The sequence below is a fragment of the Topomyia yanbarensis genome, chromosome 2 (genome assembly GCF_030247195.1).
Source record: "Topomyia yanbarensis strain Yona2022 chromosome 2, ASM3024719v1, whole genome shotgun sequence".
NCBI classification, from domain to species: Eukaryota; Metazoa; Arthropoda; class Insecta; order Diptera; family Culicidae; genus Topomyia; species Topomyia yanbarensis.
This window is the reverse complement of record NC_080671.1, coordinates 419,635,760-419,653,139: the sequence shown is the minus strand read 5'-3', so window position 1 is coordinate 419,653,139 and position 17,380 is coordinate 419,635,760. Positions and strand designations below refer to the sequence as shown.

General features: G+C 42.8%; 1 protein-coding gene across 8 annotated transcripts in view; it reads left to right on the top strand.

The window, feature by feature from the left end:
- LOC131685217 (neurofibromin) overlaps positions 1-17,380 on the top strand; it is a 53,678-nt gene that overhangs the window by 31,996 nt on the left and 4,302 nt on the right. For 4 of the 8 annotated variants that reach the window (XM_058968789.1, XM_058968792.1, XM_058968788.1 and 1 more), the window contains 4 exons: positions 10,821-10,931; positions 11,311-11,513; positions 11,577-11,763; positions 11,830-11,995. In XM_058968789.1, coding sequence (XP_058824772.1) covers positions 10,821-10,931; positions 11,311-11,513; positions 11,577-11,763; positions 11,830-11,995 — 667 coding nt within the window. Of the gene's footprint in view, positions 1-7,775; positions 8,242-10,820; positions 10,932-11,310; positions 11,514-11,576; positions 11,764-11,829; positions 12,086-17,380 lie in introns of those variants that run through there. The other 4 variants (XM_058968793.1, XM_058968791.1, XR_009304751.1 and 1 more) reach the window with 3 other exon arrangements.

Sequence of the window (17,380 nt, the reverse complement as noted above, 5' to 3'; positions counted from 1 at the left end):
TTATAGGGTAACTGCTCCCTAATTCATCTTAGCACCTCTATTCATCTCACCCATTTGAACACATTAGTTAGAGCAGTATCTGCTATCTCTACTCAACGCATTAGCTCAAATGGTAGGATGAATAAGGGTACGTTGTGCTCAACTTTTCGCTTCGCTCAAACGCGAGTATTTTACATTTCCCAGGAAATTTTTTTAACTGTACTGCTTCTTAGGAACGAAGCAAAGATGATGATACCTATTTAAGCGCAATCCACTAACTTTAAGTCGAGTTATCAACGAAATAGTGTGATATCCTGACTAATGAGATGAATAAGGGCTCGTCTACCCTAGTACAATTTGAAAGGTAATGAATGAATCTGATCGTGGCTGGTCTTTTCTTGGGCGGATTTATATCGATAACTACTACTACATAAAACAGATCCAAGGTTTCTGCCCTTTTTATAGCATCTCCCAGCTCAGCAGCATTTACTGTTCTTCACTTTATCAAGTCCGTATGCTTGACCCCGTTCTACCCTATCGATAAAAAACATACTTTTATTCTATTTTGTAATTCTTTGATACCTCACGCACTTTCGATTGGCACACAAACACGATTTTTACGAACGTTTTGAGTTAAAAATTCTTCAAAAATATGGTCTGGTGCTTTACATCAAAAGAGTATATTGTTTGTCATAGTAAAAACCAGTTGTTCGAAGGAAGACCCATGTTGAAAACCTGATTATCAGCTTCAAATAAAACGGTGTTATCCAACTATCGTATGATTGGTAGCTATATTCAAATGTGTGTGTTGCAATATTGATATGCCCTTTTCAGATTTAGTTTTGAACCATCTTCATATTGATATAGTTTTAGTGTGTAGCTATAAGCTAACAGGAAGTGGAGAGTTCCACCATAATAATTCTCGTATAGATGTTCACGCAGTACGGTTCAGAGAATAAAGTTAATGTTACCAGTGATATTGCGTTTTGAATAAGAGAATAAAACATGGTGTCAGAAGCTATCGTGAGCTTGTAATGTTTTCCGGCGTCACAAGGTGAAATCACGGAAATTTTAGTTTGGAGCGATACAGTAAAATCGTGTTTGAACGCGTCGTTTCGCAACGGCGGCCATTTTGAATTAAGTGTAAAACGATTGGTGTACGGAATTCCTCATCGGCATGGATCCGAACCAATTTCGGATGTTCTTGGAGCATCAAAACAATATAATAACGCAATTGATGAATACGGTGAATGCAACAGCACAACAGCGGTCACAACTAGAGCAGCACGCAAGCATCTCCCCAGTTACTGTTCCAGTGCCTCACCCGGATAGAATTTTACAATAGCATTTACCCTACAAGCAATCATAACACAATAAATATTATAGTTATTACTGTTTCAACATTGCTTAATGCAAAGTTCTCGCAGTAGATTCACAATAAAATTTCATGTAACAATAAATTTTACTATTCAGCAAAAAACTGATACAGTAAATTCACATTAAATTTTACTGTTCTCTAGAAAAAAAAATATATCGAGAAAAATAGATTTTGTTAATGTTAAGATACATAACCACCTCCCTTTTTTACTGTAAAAGTCTATTTTACATTGAAATTTACTGTGAAAACGTTAAAGTTTATTGTTTTTGTTTTGTAGCATAGCACTAAAACGTACTGTAAATAATTGTAAAATTACTGTACTGTCACAGTGAAAATCATGGTTTTGTTACAGTACATTTCTATTCGGGCAGCCATCACCGTTGTCGTTGGAAGGTGATATGTCTGCAAACTTTGAGTTTTTGAAAGGAATTGGTGCAATTATGTTAACGCTATGGGAATTAACAAATGGCCACAAGCAGACAACGTCAGGAAAGTGAGTGTTTTACTCTCAATCATCGTAGAGCAAGCCAGAAGAAGTTTTTTTAATTTCGAGTTAACTGCAGAGCAACAAGAGAATCCAGAGGCTGCGCTCGCAGCTATAAAAGCAAAAGTCGTGGTAAAAAAAAATGTCATCGTAGATCGCCTCGATTTTTTTTCTGCCGTTCAATCCTCGGACGAAAACAATGACGACTTCACATCTCGCTTAAAAGGACTTGCCATAGCGTCAAAGCTAGGGGAGCTGTAGTTAGAACTGATTGTATACAGGATAATTACATCTAACAAATGGCATCATCTTCGTACCAAAATGTTGACAATGACGGATATCACCCTGGACAAAGCGGTCGATTTGTGTCGGGTACAGGAAATAGCATCTAGGAGGTCGCAACAGCTGGGCGTTCTTTCTACTACGTCAGAGGTGAATAAGGTCGTCAAGGGAAAGCAAAGAACGCAACGATGTAAGTTTTGTGGAGACTATCACGAATTTTCAAAGCGAACCTGTCCTGCATTGGGAAAGCGTTGCCATCGTTGCAAAAAGAAGAACCATTTTGAGAAGATGTGCAAGGTTGGTGAGAAACATAACGTGCGGAAGTCCAGACGAGTGAAGGAAGTAAAAGAGGAGAAGTCAGAATCCGAATTGACGTCGTCAGACAACGAATCGGGCGAGGAAACGGAGGAAGAGTATGAAATTGGGAAAATATTTGACAACTCGAATTCAGGAGGCAGCGTATTAGCCAAGCTAAACTTGAAATTTGGTGAAAAATGGAAATCTGTGCTTTGCGAAGTGGATACGGGAGCAAGCACCAGTTCGTTGGTCACGCCCATCTGATCAAATTGTCGGGAAAACCTAATCTACCAATAGCAGGCAATAGCCTTCTAAGTTTCGACTGCAGAGTTTCGGCGGTAACCCTATCAAAGTGTTAGGCCAAGTTAGAGTAGCTTGTCGGCGAATGGGTCAGAAATATATATTCGTGGTTTTCCAAGTGGTGGACGTCGATCATTGTCCACTTCTGTCAGCAAAAGCATCACGCGAGCTAGGTCTCGTCAAGTTCTGCATTCTCGGTTATATTTGGTGGAGCGAAATCATCGGCGTCTACAGAAGAACAGCAGGAAGATCTATTTAATGTTTATAGAATAAAAGCGTAAAAAAATCATGGAAAACCATCAATCATTGTTCGAAGGTTACGGAAAGCTACCGAGCACAGTATCGCTAGAGATAGACAACATCTCACCGACAATACAAAACACCTCGTCGTATACCGATTGCAATGCGTGGTAAGCTAAAGAAGGAACTGAATAGCCTTGAGAAAGATGGAATCGTGGTCAAAGAACACAGAATGGGTGAGTAACATTGTATTGATCCAACGTGGAGGTCCAGGTTCTGGGGTGAGAATTTGTCTAGATCCAGTCGTCCTTAACAAAGCATTGAAAAGGCCACATCTACAATTTGTGACTTTGGACGAGATTCTTCCAGAGCGGAGGAAAGCAAAAGTTTTTTCCACAGTGGATGCGAAAAAAGGATTCTGGCAGATAGTACTTGACGAGCCAAGCAGCAAACTAACTACCTTTTGGACACCGTTCGGTCGATATCGATGGACTCGTCTCCCATTTGGCATTGCCTCGGACCCAGAAATTTTTCAGCTTAAACTACAAGAAGTTATCCAAGGATCGAAGGGTGTCGAATGTATCTGCTTGTATCCGGAGTAGGAGAAACGCGGGAAGATGCTCTGATTTCTCACAATGAAAACTTGGAGAAGCTTCTGTGTCGATTAGAGGAACATCACGTGAAGTTCAATAAGTCAAAACTAAATTTGTGTGAAAGATCGGTTAAATTTTATGGGCATGTTCTAACGGACCAAGGACTGCAGCCAGATGAAGCGAAAATATCAGCGATTAGGAATTTTCCAAGACCAATAAACCGCAAGGAAGTGCATCGGTTTGTTGGGATGATCACATACCTGGGACGCTTCATTAGAAACCTTAGCGACAATTTATCAAACTTACCGAAACTTATTTCGGAATCCGTGCCTTGGAAGTGGACTTCAACGGAAGAAAGCGAGTTTAGGAAGGTCAAATCACTGGTCAGTGACCTGAAAGCATTACGTTATTACAACATGAACTAACCGCTGACCATAGAGCGCGACGCAAGCAGCATCGGTCTCGGAGTTGCCGTTTTCCAGAAGGACGGTGTCATAGGATATGCGTCAAGGACCCTTACGGCAACCGAGAGGAATTACGCGCAAATAGAAAAGGAGCTTCTAGCCATACTATTTGCCTGTGTCAGATTCGACCAATTGGTAGTTGGGAATCCAAAAGTAACCGTCAGGACGGATCACAAGCCTCCTCTGAACGTTTTTTTTTAAAAAAAAACCCTTCTATCAGCGCCTCGTCGGTTACAGCATATGCTACTCAATTTGCAGCGATACAACATTTCTATAGAGTACGTCACCGGTAAAGAGAATGTCATCGCGGATGCACTCTCACGTGCCCCATTGTCGATCTCGCAAACGACGGAAGAATACAGAAAGCAAAGCATACTCAAAGTCTTCGAAGAAATCCAGGAGGTTAAATTAAGCAACTTTTTGAAAGAATCCAGTGCAAGAATTGACGAAATTATACGCGAAACCGAAAACGATCAGTCTATCCAGCTGGTTATAGACTTCATCCAGCATGGGTGGCCTGCAACTGTCGATCGTGTTCCTGATGGTGCTAAAACTTATTTTGGATTCAGGAACGAGCTGTCTTTTCAAGAGGGTTTGGTGTTTCGTAACGACTGTATCGTAGTTCCATATGTGCTTCGCAGAAAATTAATCGGTAATTGTCACGCCAGTCACAATGGTGTCGAAGCTACACTCAAACTAGCTCGAGCAAATCTCTTTTGGCCAGGAATGTCTTCGCAGATTAAAGATGTTGTTAAGGAATGTAATATTCGCGCTAAATATGCAGCATCCCAGCAAAACCCCAGCATGAAAAGTCACGAAATTCCTATCTATCCTTTTCAACTGGTTTCTATGGATGTCTTCTTTTGCGAGCAACAGGGTATGAAGAGAAAGTTTTTGATTATCGTGAATCACTATTCGGACTATTTCGAAGCCAATCAGCTGAAAGACATAAGTCCCGAATCTGTAATCGAAATCTGTAAACAAAATTTCGCACGCTACGGTGTTCCACATCGCGTCATAACCGACAACGGAACAAACTTCGTCGATCAAAAGTTTGCAAAGTTCGCCTCGGATTGGGATTTTGAGCTCGCTACTTCGGCACCACACCACCAGCAAGCCAACGGGAAAGCAGAGTCAGTAGTGAAAATCGCAAAACATCTTATGAAGAAAGCGGAAGAGAGCGGTGTGAATTTTGCTATGCATTACTGCAATGGAGGAACATTTCAAATAAAAATGTATCCAGTCCAGCGGCTCGATTGCTATCGCGTTTCACTAGGTGCGGAGTGCCGACCGCAACAGCAAATCTGCTTCCATCCATAGAAGAGGATGTATCTGCGAAAATTTAAACCAATCGTAAACGGTCAAAGTTACGATATGATCGTAGGTCACGAATCTTACCAGAGCTGCAAGTTGGTTCCCCAGTGTATGTGCAGTTCCATCCGGAAACATCAAAAACTTGGATGAAAGGAACCATATCGGATCGTTTCAATGAACGCTCGTATTTGGTTAACGTAGAAGGAAGCGATTATCGTCGCTCGTTGGTACACTTGAAGCCGCGTAAGGAACCTGTTACGGTGCCAAGCCACAATTCGCCGTCCTGTCTAGAAAGCATCCGTACACAGGTAAACAGCAACCAACTCGAACAGCCAGAATTAAATTCAACAGATGATCAAACCGAGCAGGGACAGTCAGTAACAGCAGTGGAAGAAAAAAGTTTGATGCAGTGTGCGCCTACTGCGATGACAGATTACAGTCCGCAAACAGCTACAGTGCCGCCAGTATCGAAGCCTAAAGGGATTCGGCCTATTACACCATCACAGACAAACCGTCCCATTACACTGTCACAGATAAACCATCCAAGAAGAAAAATTCGTATGCCCGTCAAGTACAGCGATTTTGCACTAACGCAATGATATCTTTTAAAGAACAGAGAGGGTGTTGCAATATTGATATGCCCTTTTCAGAAATAGTTTTGAACCATCTTCATATTGATATAGTTTTAGTGTGGCTCACCTCCCTAGCTAATTGATAAGGACCGCTGCCGGAGCAGCCAACAGAGATGGACCAGGCCGTTGTTGTTCCGGCCGTACGGAGAAGTCCGTCAGCAGTAACCAACGACGCAGTGTAGTGTGCAGCGAAGGGGATCGGTGGAATAAAATTTGGTAAATTTAGTTTATTTGTTTGTTTGCTTTTTTGTTGTTATGAAAATCTGAAATTCTGATAGAGGCACCTAGGCCGCTCTGACAAGAAGGGTCCGTTGTGATTTCATCCATGTCCTTGTACACAATCACCACCTCCGGGTTTAGGGCTTTAACTTCTGCCGTTTCACCCATTGGTTTAGTGATACTCTCCTGCAAGGTCGAGCTACTAGTCGTGTGATTTTTCTTCAACTCGAAGAGCATCTCGCCTTTTTGAGTGCGCCTGATTCTTACCACGTTTTCCCCCAAAACTTTCAGCTCCGGGTCCTCTCTGACCTTCTTGAGTAGCGCTGCATACGTCGTCGTGTCATTGGCTTTGATGAGCACGGCTTCTCTTTTTGGCGCCTTCTGACGAGCCGATCGTTTTACTCGTCTCTTCTGTTCTACTGTTTTCTCTTCCTCCTGCTTTTGCTGTTTCCCGTGTTTCTTCTTTCGACCTACAACGGTACTCCAACTTTCTGCCTGTTGGGTGACGACCTTTCCGTCGTCCACAACAACGTCGCGGAAACTGACGTGTTCTCCACTCCAATCTGCCTCTCCTTCCCCTGCTTCGTGGGGGGGGGGGGGGGGGCTAGGAAGATAGTAGCCTTAGCCGACGCCAATGCTTACTCAGCTACATACGCCCTCCGTGTTACCGTGTCCTACTCATTCACGGCAGACAATAACGCCTTCCGGATTTTGAGAACCATCTCTTTAATGTCCTTATGGACATTATTTCTCACATCCACAAACTTGTGGAGCTCCTCCATCAGGGACTTCACTGCCACTACTCTGTGGGGTGTAATCCATCCCGCTCTGCTGTGGCTGTTGTTGCTGCTGCTTCTCTTGTTTCCGCTGAATAACCTCAGTTGCTCTTGGTGGTGGTGACCTCACCAGAGCCGGATCGGCGTGAAATCGGGAATTCGTGACGAGTTTTAAACGTACCCGGAGACCTGCCAAGGTTTTGTTAGGACGGAGGCAGCCTTGCTGTTAGCCCACTCGCCATTTCAAGTCGATGTCATCCTTCCTTGCTCAGGGAGTAGAACAGCACGCCTGTCAGCCCGAAGTCGTCGTCCAATTCGAAATCCGTGTCCTGTCCGTTGACGTTTGCCATGGCCAGTATGCCATAATCAGGATGCTACTGGCCTCGATCCTGATGTACCGGTTGGGCTAGAGTGCTTTTATTGCTAGGGTCTTAGATTATTGGAATCTTAGGATCTTAGCAGAAGCGGCATAGATTCGCTTCGTCGGAGCTGCTTTCGGAGTTGTGGTTTTTTAGAGGTTTAGTAGAGCCCAATCCAAACCCCACCACATCGTAGCAAAACTCCCCAACTCGCAGTAGGGCCGGGGGAGGGGGTTTCGTTAAGCCCCTAGACTCCGCTCCTTACTGTCCCTGTTGCCCCCTGTCCGTGTGTATGTATGTGTGTAAATGTGCGTTTGGGTGTGTGTATGTGACCAAAAATCTCACTCACTTTTCTCAGAGATGTCTGTACCGATTTTCAAAATCATAGTCTCAAATGAAAAGTACAATGTTCCCATCGGTTGCTATTGCATTTCTAATCGATCCGACTTCCGTTTCAGGAGTTACAGGGTGATGAGTACGATCACGCAGCAAATCCCGACTTTAAAGAATTCTGCGATGTAAAAATGTGACATTTTTTCCAAAATGAGACCACAACTGCTTGGAGTTATTTAAAGACTATTTGGCCACCATCATCGGTTCCGGAAGCCCCGGCGGAAGAACTCAAATTGAGAATAACACCGATTTGATCAAACTTAGTCCCAATGAAAGTTGTTTCAACTCCGTAAATGGCCATTAAATTTCATTTCGATTCAAACCGATATCGCGATGAATCCAAAAAGGTAAAAAATTCGCTAAAATGTGTGTCAAACAACGTGTATTTGCCGTTCTAGGTCACTGAGGGCCAACTGAAGTCTCGGCTTCGGAATAAACTCACATCAGTTTATCGAGGATGCTTGGATCGATTTTCACACTTAGTCCCCAATGAAAGGTATATTATCGGATCGCTTATACTGCCTATAATCGCAAGTCAGTCCCATGTAGATAGGGAATCCTATAGAATATGGGACTGACTTGCGATTACGGGCAGTATAGGTCACATGCAATATTCCCATTTAAACCGAAACAACATTTTTTCAAAGAAGAGATCCCCATCCGTCAACAGGTGAGACCCGTCGTCTCGGGTAGCACGCCATCTACCTCCACCTCACGAGCTGGGATGTACACCATTTAATCCGACCATCGCAATCAATTGCGTTTAAGTTGAATCGGCTCGAGTTCTTGCACTAAAAGTGATTTTTCAAGGTGGCCCACCAGTGAAGATTTGGTTTGAAATGATTTTGAGTTTGGAACTATTTTAAAATTGTAACTAATTTAAAATTTCTTAAAAAGTTGAAAATTTTTGGTGGGGTTCAAAACCCCCGAACACTCTTGGCTCCGCCGCTGGTTTCGAGTGTTTCCGCGTCGACACATAGCGTCTCAAGTTCGTGGCTGTCGATCCATTGTATGTATGTGCAAATCATACTGAATATGTAATAAACATTCCCATTTGCTCCACTAGGTAGATTAAAATAGGTTTTTTGATGACATAGATAGGTTAGGTTAGGGTTTCGATAGGCTTGAATTCTCCACTTGCTGGCAAAAACGAGTGCTGAATACGCTACTCAACGGGTGACAGCGACGGCGGTGTGTTTGCATCGAGCGAGAGGCGGTTATCGAGAAAAGTTAGAAATAGGGCGAACCACGGCGATAGACGTCTTGACAGCATTATTTATTTTTATGAACAATTTTCTGCCACGTTAGCTACGAGTGAAGCGCACGTGTGCGATGGTGAAAATTTCCTAAGTGGGCCAGCTAATCGTGAAGGAGCATTCCAGCGTTCCGGCTCTCCTCCACAGTTAACCGCAAAGGAGAACGAAACAGGGCGGACAAAGGTGCTCCCTGGGAAGTGCAGTGCGGTGAATTCCGCGATCGCTCGCGGCGAGTAAGCGATCCGGTGATTTATCATCACCATGGCTAGGGCGGTTCCAACAAAGGAGCCAAATTTACCTCCCTAGTAAATTGTAAAGAACCGCTGCCGGTGCAACCATGGAGACCCAGTAGAACTCGATCCGGCCGATCGAAAGAAACCGCCGACCTTTCCGCCAGTAGAAATCCGGTAATAAGGGGAGATGTGGAGAAATAAAACGATAAAATTTAGTTTATTTTTTTCTTTCTGTTTATTTTTCTACGAAGATCCAAAAATGTTGAAGAAGTAGCCGTGTGGCCCTGTCAATAAGGGTCTACCGAGTAGGTAAAAAATAAAACCCAAGTAGTGGGCCAACCCCTACTGACAAAAGTATGCGTATGACTTCCGTTTTGGAAAAATTTAAATGACCCAGCATACTAAAGAAAGACATAAGTCTTACATCAACATAAGATTGGACTACTATTTTGGCGTGGCTTGAACATGTGAAAAGAGTAGGTGATTATTTCAATGTAATCTCGTACGATTGTATTACTGAATTGAAGATAGGATAAGATCCGGATACGAAATTTATTTACAAAAAATGGTTAAGAGGAGTAATTACATACCTAAAAATTTCACCGAGTGTTGAGTAATGATCCTGCGTAAACTTAACGAAGATCTTCCACGAAAATCAAAATTTGCCCTAACCCACAGTTTGCCCATGCAATCTATTGAGACGATTTATAGATCGTTTTGTAATACACCCGTCGAATTGACTTTGGTCATCATAGAAAGCAATTCTGTAACTCATGAAAATAATTCACGCGATTATTAGTTTTCATTTGGTTATATTTTTCAAAAATTCACTTTTATTTGGCGTTAGTTCAATCAAAGTTTTAACCATAATTTATAATAAACATACTCCGCCTTTTCCAAGATTTTGCCAATTTCAACAACACCTTGATCTTTTTGTTTGCTTGTACTGAATTAGCAACACTTCGAATATGCGCTTAATACAACACGCATCACAGAGGATACTGATAAAGGGCTCCGATTGAAATCGGGTTGCCAGCGGATTTTTTATCTTCTCGTACCACTAACTTAAGTTTCATGTGTGTTAATTATCCACCTTTTCCTGGTTTTTCTTTTGTCACTCTGTATTGTGCCTGCCCGATGATGCTTGTCTATGTGGGATTATCAACAACATTGCAACCATATCAACATCTTCGATGTCACCACCTTCTCCAAAAAACCATTCCAACCGTTCCCCATTTTTTTACAAATGTTTTTTCTTGATCATATTTATTTGTTTCAACGCTATATTTAATTCACTTCCGTTCGTCAAAATATTATTTATTCAAAACCCTGACAACAAAACTGCCTTTTTTCTAAAACACTATATGCATGATTTTTGAAATTCGTTGCAATACAATGTTTCACCTATCGTACTACCCAACATCAATTGCGAAATCGGCAACACTGGACATGAATAACTTGCCACCAACAATTGCATGCATTCTTATTCATGTTAATTTCCATTCATTTCTACGTTCTATTGTTCCTCTGTTGTGCGATATGTGCGTCCCACCTCCCCCATTACCTTCTTTATGTTGTGAACACCTTCCCCCTTCTACGAACAACGAACGTATTTGAACAGGACAAATGTTCAAACACAGCCCGGTTACACTTCAAGACGCAACGTTCGTTCTCGGTTCCTACACCCCGGGAACGGCAGGAAAAAACCGCCGGAATAAGCGAACGGCAGAAGGTATCATCATGCCATTTTCTCTTTGCCTCTCACTCTGCCTTTTTCTATATATTTCTCCACGTCACCGGAGTAGTGGCCTATATGAAATAATTCACGCTCTGCTCGAATCACGTTGCTACGTTTCACCTGCCTACTTTGATATTTCTATACACCCGTGTGTGTGTGTCCACATTTGCTTTTGTAGATTTTTGTATGTGTATTAAGTAGGTGTGTTATCTTTGATGATCGATGAGTAAATTTGTACTTTACAGCTATTTTCTTATATAGAGTTTTAAGCACAAATGACAGTCCTTCCTCAGCGCTAGAGCGAAGCACTGTCACGCTCACTTTTGGATTTCAATACTCTTAATCATATTTCTAATCTTCCTTCCCCCAACAGGAACGTGGATCTCGTTCTTCGGTGTCGAACGAATCGAACGTGCTGCTCGATCCGGAAGTCCTACCGGATTCGTCTACTCAGGCGCTGGTTCTGACGGTTCTGGCAACACTGGTCAAGTACACCACCGATGAAACGGAGACGCGAGTTCTCTATCAGTATCTGGCCGAAGGGTCGGTTGTTTTCCCTAAAGTGTTCCCGGTCATGTAAGTAACTTTTTTTTGACTCAACCTTAGAGTTGACTGCAGTGGTTATTCTTTCATCTCCAGACACTCCCTACTCGATCAGAAAGTGAACAATGTGCTCTCCGTTTCGACTGATCAGATAGTGCTGGCATCGGTTCAGAGCATCATTCAGAACATGCTGGCAAGCGAGGATGCTTCGCAGCAACCGCTGCATTTTCTGCAAAGTTGCGGCTTTGGTGGTTTGTGGCGTTTTGCAGGACCATTTACCAAGGTAACTGGCGGATGCGGTCCCTGGTCCCTTCGATTGCTGGAATTTTTACAATCAATTTCTTTGCAGTACAACATGATGGTCGAATCGTCGGAGCTGTTCGTCAACTGTCTGGAGGCAATGGTCGAAACCTGTTTACCGATGGAGGACAACTCTCCGATGCCGCCATCTCCACGACCGTACAATCTCAGCTCGAGTCTGAGCAGCCTGACGCTTGGTTCACCAACCGATAAAGGTTCATCTTCTAACTAAACCTCTTCCCAGTCTCGTCTCAGTGTGTACTGTTTCGGTGTACCGATCACTTGCGTTCTCCTATCTTCTAGTAGTTAGTATTAAAGTAACTTCTTTCTATCTATGTCACTCTTTCTTTGTTTTGGATGTAGTTTTTTTATCTTCAAAAAACAAGAATTTCTCTACTTGCAGTTAGCAAATGTTAACATGCTAAAAGGTTGCCGATTTATTGTTGGATGACGTACATTAGGTTTCCTTTTTCATCTCATAATTTACGTTTGCTTGTACAGTATAGTTTGACTTAGTTGTATTTATTGTAGATAAATGTATTTAGTTACAACTTACAAATACTCCAAATGATACGTTAGCTAAAACGAACACTCAAATGGTCCTAAAACTAAAGTTTGGCCCAAGTAACTGAAGTAAAAAATTGATTTCCTAAGTAAAATAATTGATTTTATTAATTCTTTTTATAGTCTATTTCATATTCAAGAGTTGAAATACCTTTTTAATAGATGTATGAAGGCTTGGGAACTGCTCAGTTTGATGAAGGTTCGCTAGTTCTGTTAATCGGTCCTTGGCCACTGAGTTATGATTTTGATATTCATTAGATCTATGGATCGCTTGTTATTCAGTTGGCTCGTTTTTCAAGCTATCTTAGAGTTGGCCTACCTCCGTAACTGACTTGGGAATCTGTTCCGCACGAACACTCTGCTCATAATTTCACAAATATTCACTTGTGTAGCGTTCCGCCCTATACTTAACCACTGCTACAACGTCCGGTTGTTCTGAACGGTACGCGCTGATTTTGCTTTCGATCACTGTCGTCCGTATCCAAGTGCCGTTCTCTTTCGGTTTTACTTTGTTCGCAACCGTTCTCATTGGTGTGCGTTTTCTTTCAACTCTCCACATACACGGTCAATTTATTTCACTCGAATCGTTGCTACGAATTACTCATTTCGATTATATACACAATTTTATAACTCTACAACTTGCATCTCTGTAAATTTTACTTTGACACCGGATGTGTAAAATCTTCTTGTTCTTTTTTCTTTTGTTAAAGTAGGGCATTGTCCTGCCCTTTGGTTTCAGTTGGTGTACAATAAAGTTGAATTTGGCGGCGGTTTCTGACCAGTAGGATTCATTTCTCGAATCGCTTCTCGTTGCTCTGTCTGCGAAGGGATATAGCTGATTGCTGTGGTACGTGCTTTTTAGTAGCTCTTTCCGGGTCAGTTGCTCTCTTCTGATCTGTAGTGGCATCTGCCCGGTTTCCCGCATGGATCACGTGGGTTGGAGTAGTTTTTAGGTACCGCATCGCATTGCGTAGGTACGAGTTGTGCACGGTTTGGAATTTCTGTAGGTTCGTCTTAGCCGCGTTTCCGTAGATTTGAGCACCGTATTCTAGGCGGCTGCGTTTCCGACCTTGCTAAGCATGTTGGGGTTGCTACTTTGCTTCCCGAGCATCTTGTTTATGTTTAAGGTCTACGCTTTCCCTTCCTATTTTGATTTTCACTCCGCTGGTGTCTTTTCTCGTGAAGGTCACTGCTGCACTTTTGGAGACGTTGATGCTGAGTTCTAGCTTCTCGAGACCTGCTTGGAGCTGGGTCAGGTAGTTATTGGCTTTTGCAGTTGCTTCTTCCACCACCACCACGGCAAAATCGTCAGAAAACTGGACGAGTTCGCATCCATCAAGAATGATCTGATGCATATTCGTTGTGTAGAAATTGAAGAGTATTAGTGGGCATCCTGGGGAAAGACCTTCGCTAATCTCTCTGTAGGCAACTCCTTCTTGTGTCTTGAGGATTACTCGGCGATCGTTGAGGTAAGTGTGGAGCCAGAAAATTAACTTATTTGGAATCTGCAGGGATTACAGGGTGTTTAGGAGCTTACAGTCGAAGGCACCTGTGCACCTAGTACTTCCTCGACCTGTAGTACCATTTCGTATCCATTCTAGTTGATGTGGGTCTCTGATGTAGGTTTCCGGACCGATTGGTTTGGAACTATTCTGCCTTCTCCAGTGTTTTTTCCGGTTTCCTATTTACTGGTTGTGTGGGCGCTGTGTCCAGGCCCTTCATGATGTGCCATAGCTACCTTGGCGAGGTGCTTTCGTCCACAGCCTCGGAAAGTTCCTGACAGTACGCTCGCCTTGCCCTTCTGATGAGTATTTAGTATTGGTTTTTGCAGCCTAATGCGATATGTCATGGTTTTGAGTTGGTTGTAGTTTCGCAACATTTCTCGCTTGGTCTTATAGTCCTGACTTATTGCCTAGGACCACCAGCGCTTTAGGAAGTTCCCATTTTTGTCCTTGACAATGAAGCTGGCTTTATTGATGCTCTCTTCGAAAATTGTTTGCATTTCCGCTAAGTTGTGGATGTATTGCAGTTTTAGCTGATTTTAGATCCGCTGCTTTGTTTTTGTTCACCAGTTTCACTGTTCCTGGTATCTGCGGGATCTCGCTCCCTATTTCTAGTGCGATTATCAGGTGATTGCTCCCGAATTTCTGGGGGGTGTTTTTGACGGCAAGCCTCCTGTCGCTAGTGTGAGGTCGATTGCTGTACTATTCCTGTTGATCGTGGACATGTACGTTGGCGTGCCATCATTGAACAGTACGAATTTGGAGGATTCAAGGACGCTGTTGAGCAGGAGTCCTTTGGGGAATTTTGACGAACCAGGGTCCCAGCTTTGGTGATGACTATTGAAGTCGCCCCCGATAAGGATTTCTTCTTGTGTTTTCGAGCGTCTCGAAAAACTCCAGAAATTTCCTTCTTGTTTCTCCGCAAAGGCTTTGCCCCGGTGGGATGTGCACCGAGACCAAAGTGAGTGGGGAGAATTCTTTTGCTAGCTTGATCCCTACCGCTTCAATAGGCAAGACGTCCTCGAACTGAATCGTTTCGTAGTCTAGAGTCTCGTGCACCAGGATGTCTACTTCCCCGTAGCCTTGATTTCGTCTGGCGTATACAAGTCTAAAGTGGGCTAATCTGAACGGTTCTTCCTTTTTCAGCCAAATTTGCTGCAGCAGTGCCACGGTTACTGAATTTTCCATGAGAAAGTGACTGAGCTCTTCGCGTGTTTTGACGGGGCGAAGGATTTGGACTTATGCTGCAGGATTTTCAGCTTTTTACACACCACTGTGGCGGTCTATGTTGGCTCTCGTGGGTTCTTGTTCGGGGTGCGGATATCCTTCAATGATTGATTCTAAATCTTGACCTATCTCGACCAGTAGGTGATCCCTGTCCAATTCCGATTCTACCTGTTGTATCCTTAGTACAATCTTTTGCTGGAGGCTTTTAAGGTCGCTTACCCAGCGTTTGGATCTCATCTCTGTGAGGAATTCTTCTCGCTACCACGCTATGAACCGTTCAAAATCGGTTACTCTGAATGGGTTCTTTTGGCGTTCTGTAACATTTTCTCTTCCTCGAAGTTTGTGGGGACCACCCTAATGAATATTGTGTTGTTTTTGTTTTTGGGATCGTACGGTCTTAGGTTGGATTCTGTCAGCTGTATTCGTCTTAGTTCTGTTTCGAACTCAGTATCGACTTTGAATCGGAACTTCCCCAGTTTGGTGATTTCTGAGAATTTGGTAAAACCTTTCCCTTTCAAAAACTTCCCAAGAAGAGTCGGGTGACTAGGGAAGTTTGGCCATCCTCTTATTCCGAGATGTCGTTTTCTGCTTTCTTTTTTGTTTGTAGCTTGGTGACACGGCCGCTGGTGTTTTTCCTGCTCTCTATGATTCGTTTGATCCTTTTGGCTACCTCCGCGCTTGCTACCGCCATGACCGAGCCGAGTGCATGCTTCCACCCGGAACCTTCTTTTTCGACCTACGCTGAAGGGTAGTTACCGTGGGTACGAAAGTTATCCGCATTTGTTTTTTTTTTTTCGACCGGACACACCGCGATATGGCTTCGAACCCGAATGTTTCGCCTGGTTTAGCACTGTCGATTTAACCCGGATGTTCGACCGACGATTCGTGTCCGACTTGTTCGCGACGGGAGTTGTACGCACTTTTTCCGATTTTCCACCCTTATTGTACCGGCACTATGTGAAGGGATTCTCCCCCTCAGAATTGTAATTTCGCACTTACATTCGCGCTCGTAATCAAACGGCGTAGAGTTGCTGCGAGATGTGCCACATTTTGCCTTTTCCGTCCGAAATTTAGTTTATTTCACTAGTGGTTTGACATGTGATACACGCACTGCCCGGTTTTCATTTCAGATCGTAGTTTAATTCCCGAAACTCTTTGAGCTGTTTTGTCCCCTTGGGAACGAATTCTACTGCTCTTTAGGTATTATTTTTCTGGTTTTCACTGGTGGAACGAATTTTCACTCGCTTATTGTCCATCTGCGCTCTTCACTACAGTTGAGCTTTCCCCTTCAATGTTCGATTATTTTTTAAGGGAAACGGAGAATATCCGGCAGAAGTAGCAAGATATTTTTACATCGAAAAAACGTTTCCTGTCACACGCGAAATTGACGCCATCTTCCAACGGTTTTGGCAGTTTCCGTGCTCGATGAAATCAAAACAAAACATTGGAGCAGCATAACTGCAGAAACAAATCAAAACAAAAGCATAACTTTTGTTGCCAGAATTATTGAAAGATACGAAAATAAAGCATGCAGAGTTGCCAGTTTCATGAAATTGGTCGGAGTTCGAGCAAAATTGGATTGAAATGTGAGAAATTTGTTGCAATTTTTTCGAATTTTTTTAGCAATACTCAATTTGATAGGAAATTGTTTTTTTTATTATAGAGGTTTTAACCTTAGGGTCATTCGCCTCTTTTCGGGTTAGAGAAATCTCTTTTGGAAAAATCTCTAACCCTATGTGCGGGGTTGGGAATCGAACCCAGGTGAGCTGCGTACAAGGCAATCGATTTACCGTAGTCCGTAGTCCCTGAAAATTGTTTAAATTTTCTAAAATTACCGAAAAAATACGAATTCATGCATAATCGAACGGAATATAACAATTATTCTGAAGCGAGGTTCCCTTCGTGTTTTCCAGTGTGTGCTGTTTACTACTTCCCTTTCGATTCCAAAGCTGCCTAGCCGGTGTAGACTGCTTGATTTTTTTAATCAGTTCCCTTACGTAACCGCGTGTTGTCTTCGTCATCCCATTTTTAAAACGAACTTTTTCTTTTTGGAGTAATTTGATCTGGATTGCTTTCAGTTATATGCTCGGAGTGTAGATACCGAACACTCGATTAGGACTGTAGCTGGCATCAGTTGTAGGAACATCATTGTTTTGTTTCTGGTATATACCTGTCAAATGGGTCAAAAAAACAAAGAATAATCCGCTAACGTCGTTTCATAGCGACTAATCATTTTTGTATCTCTTAGCCAGCAAAACAATGGCCATTCGTGACTGGTGTATTTTCGCTATTTAGAATGCACAAATT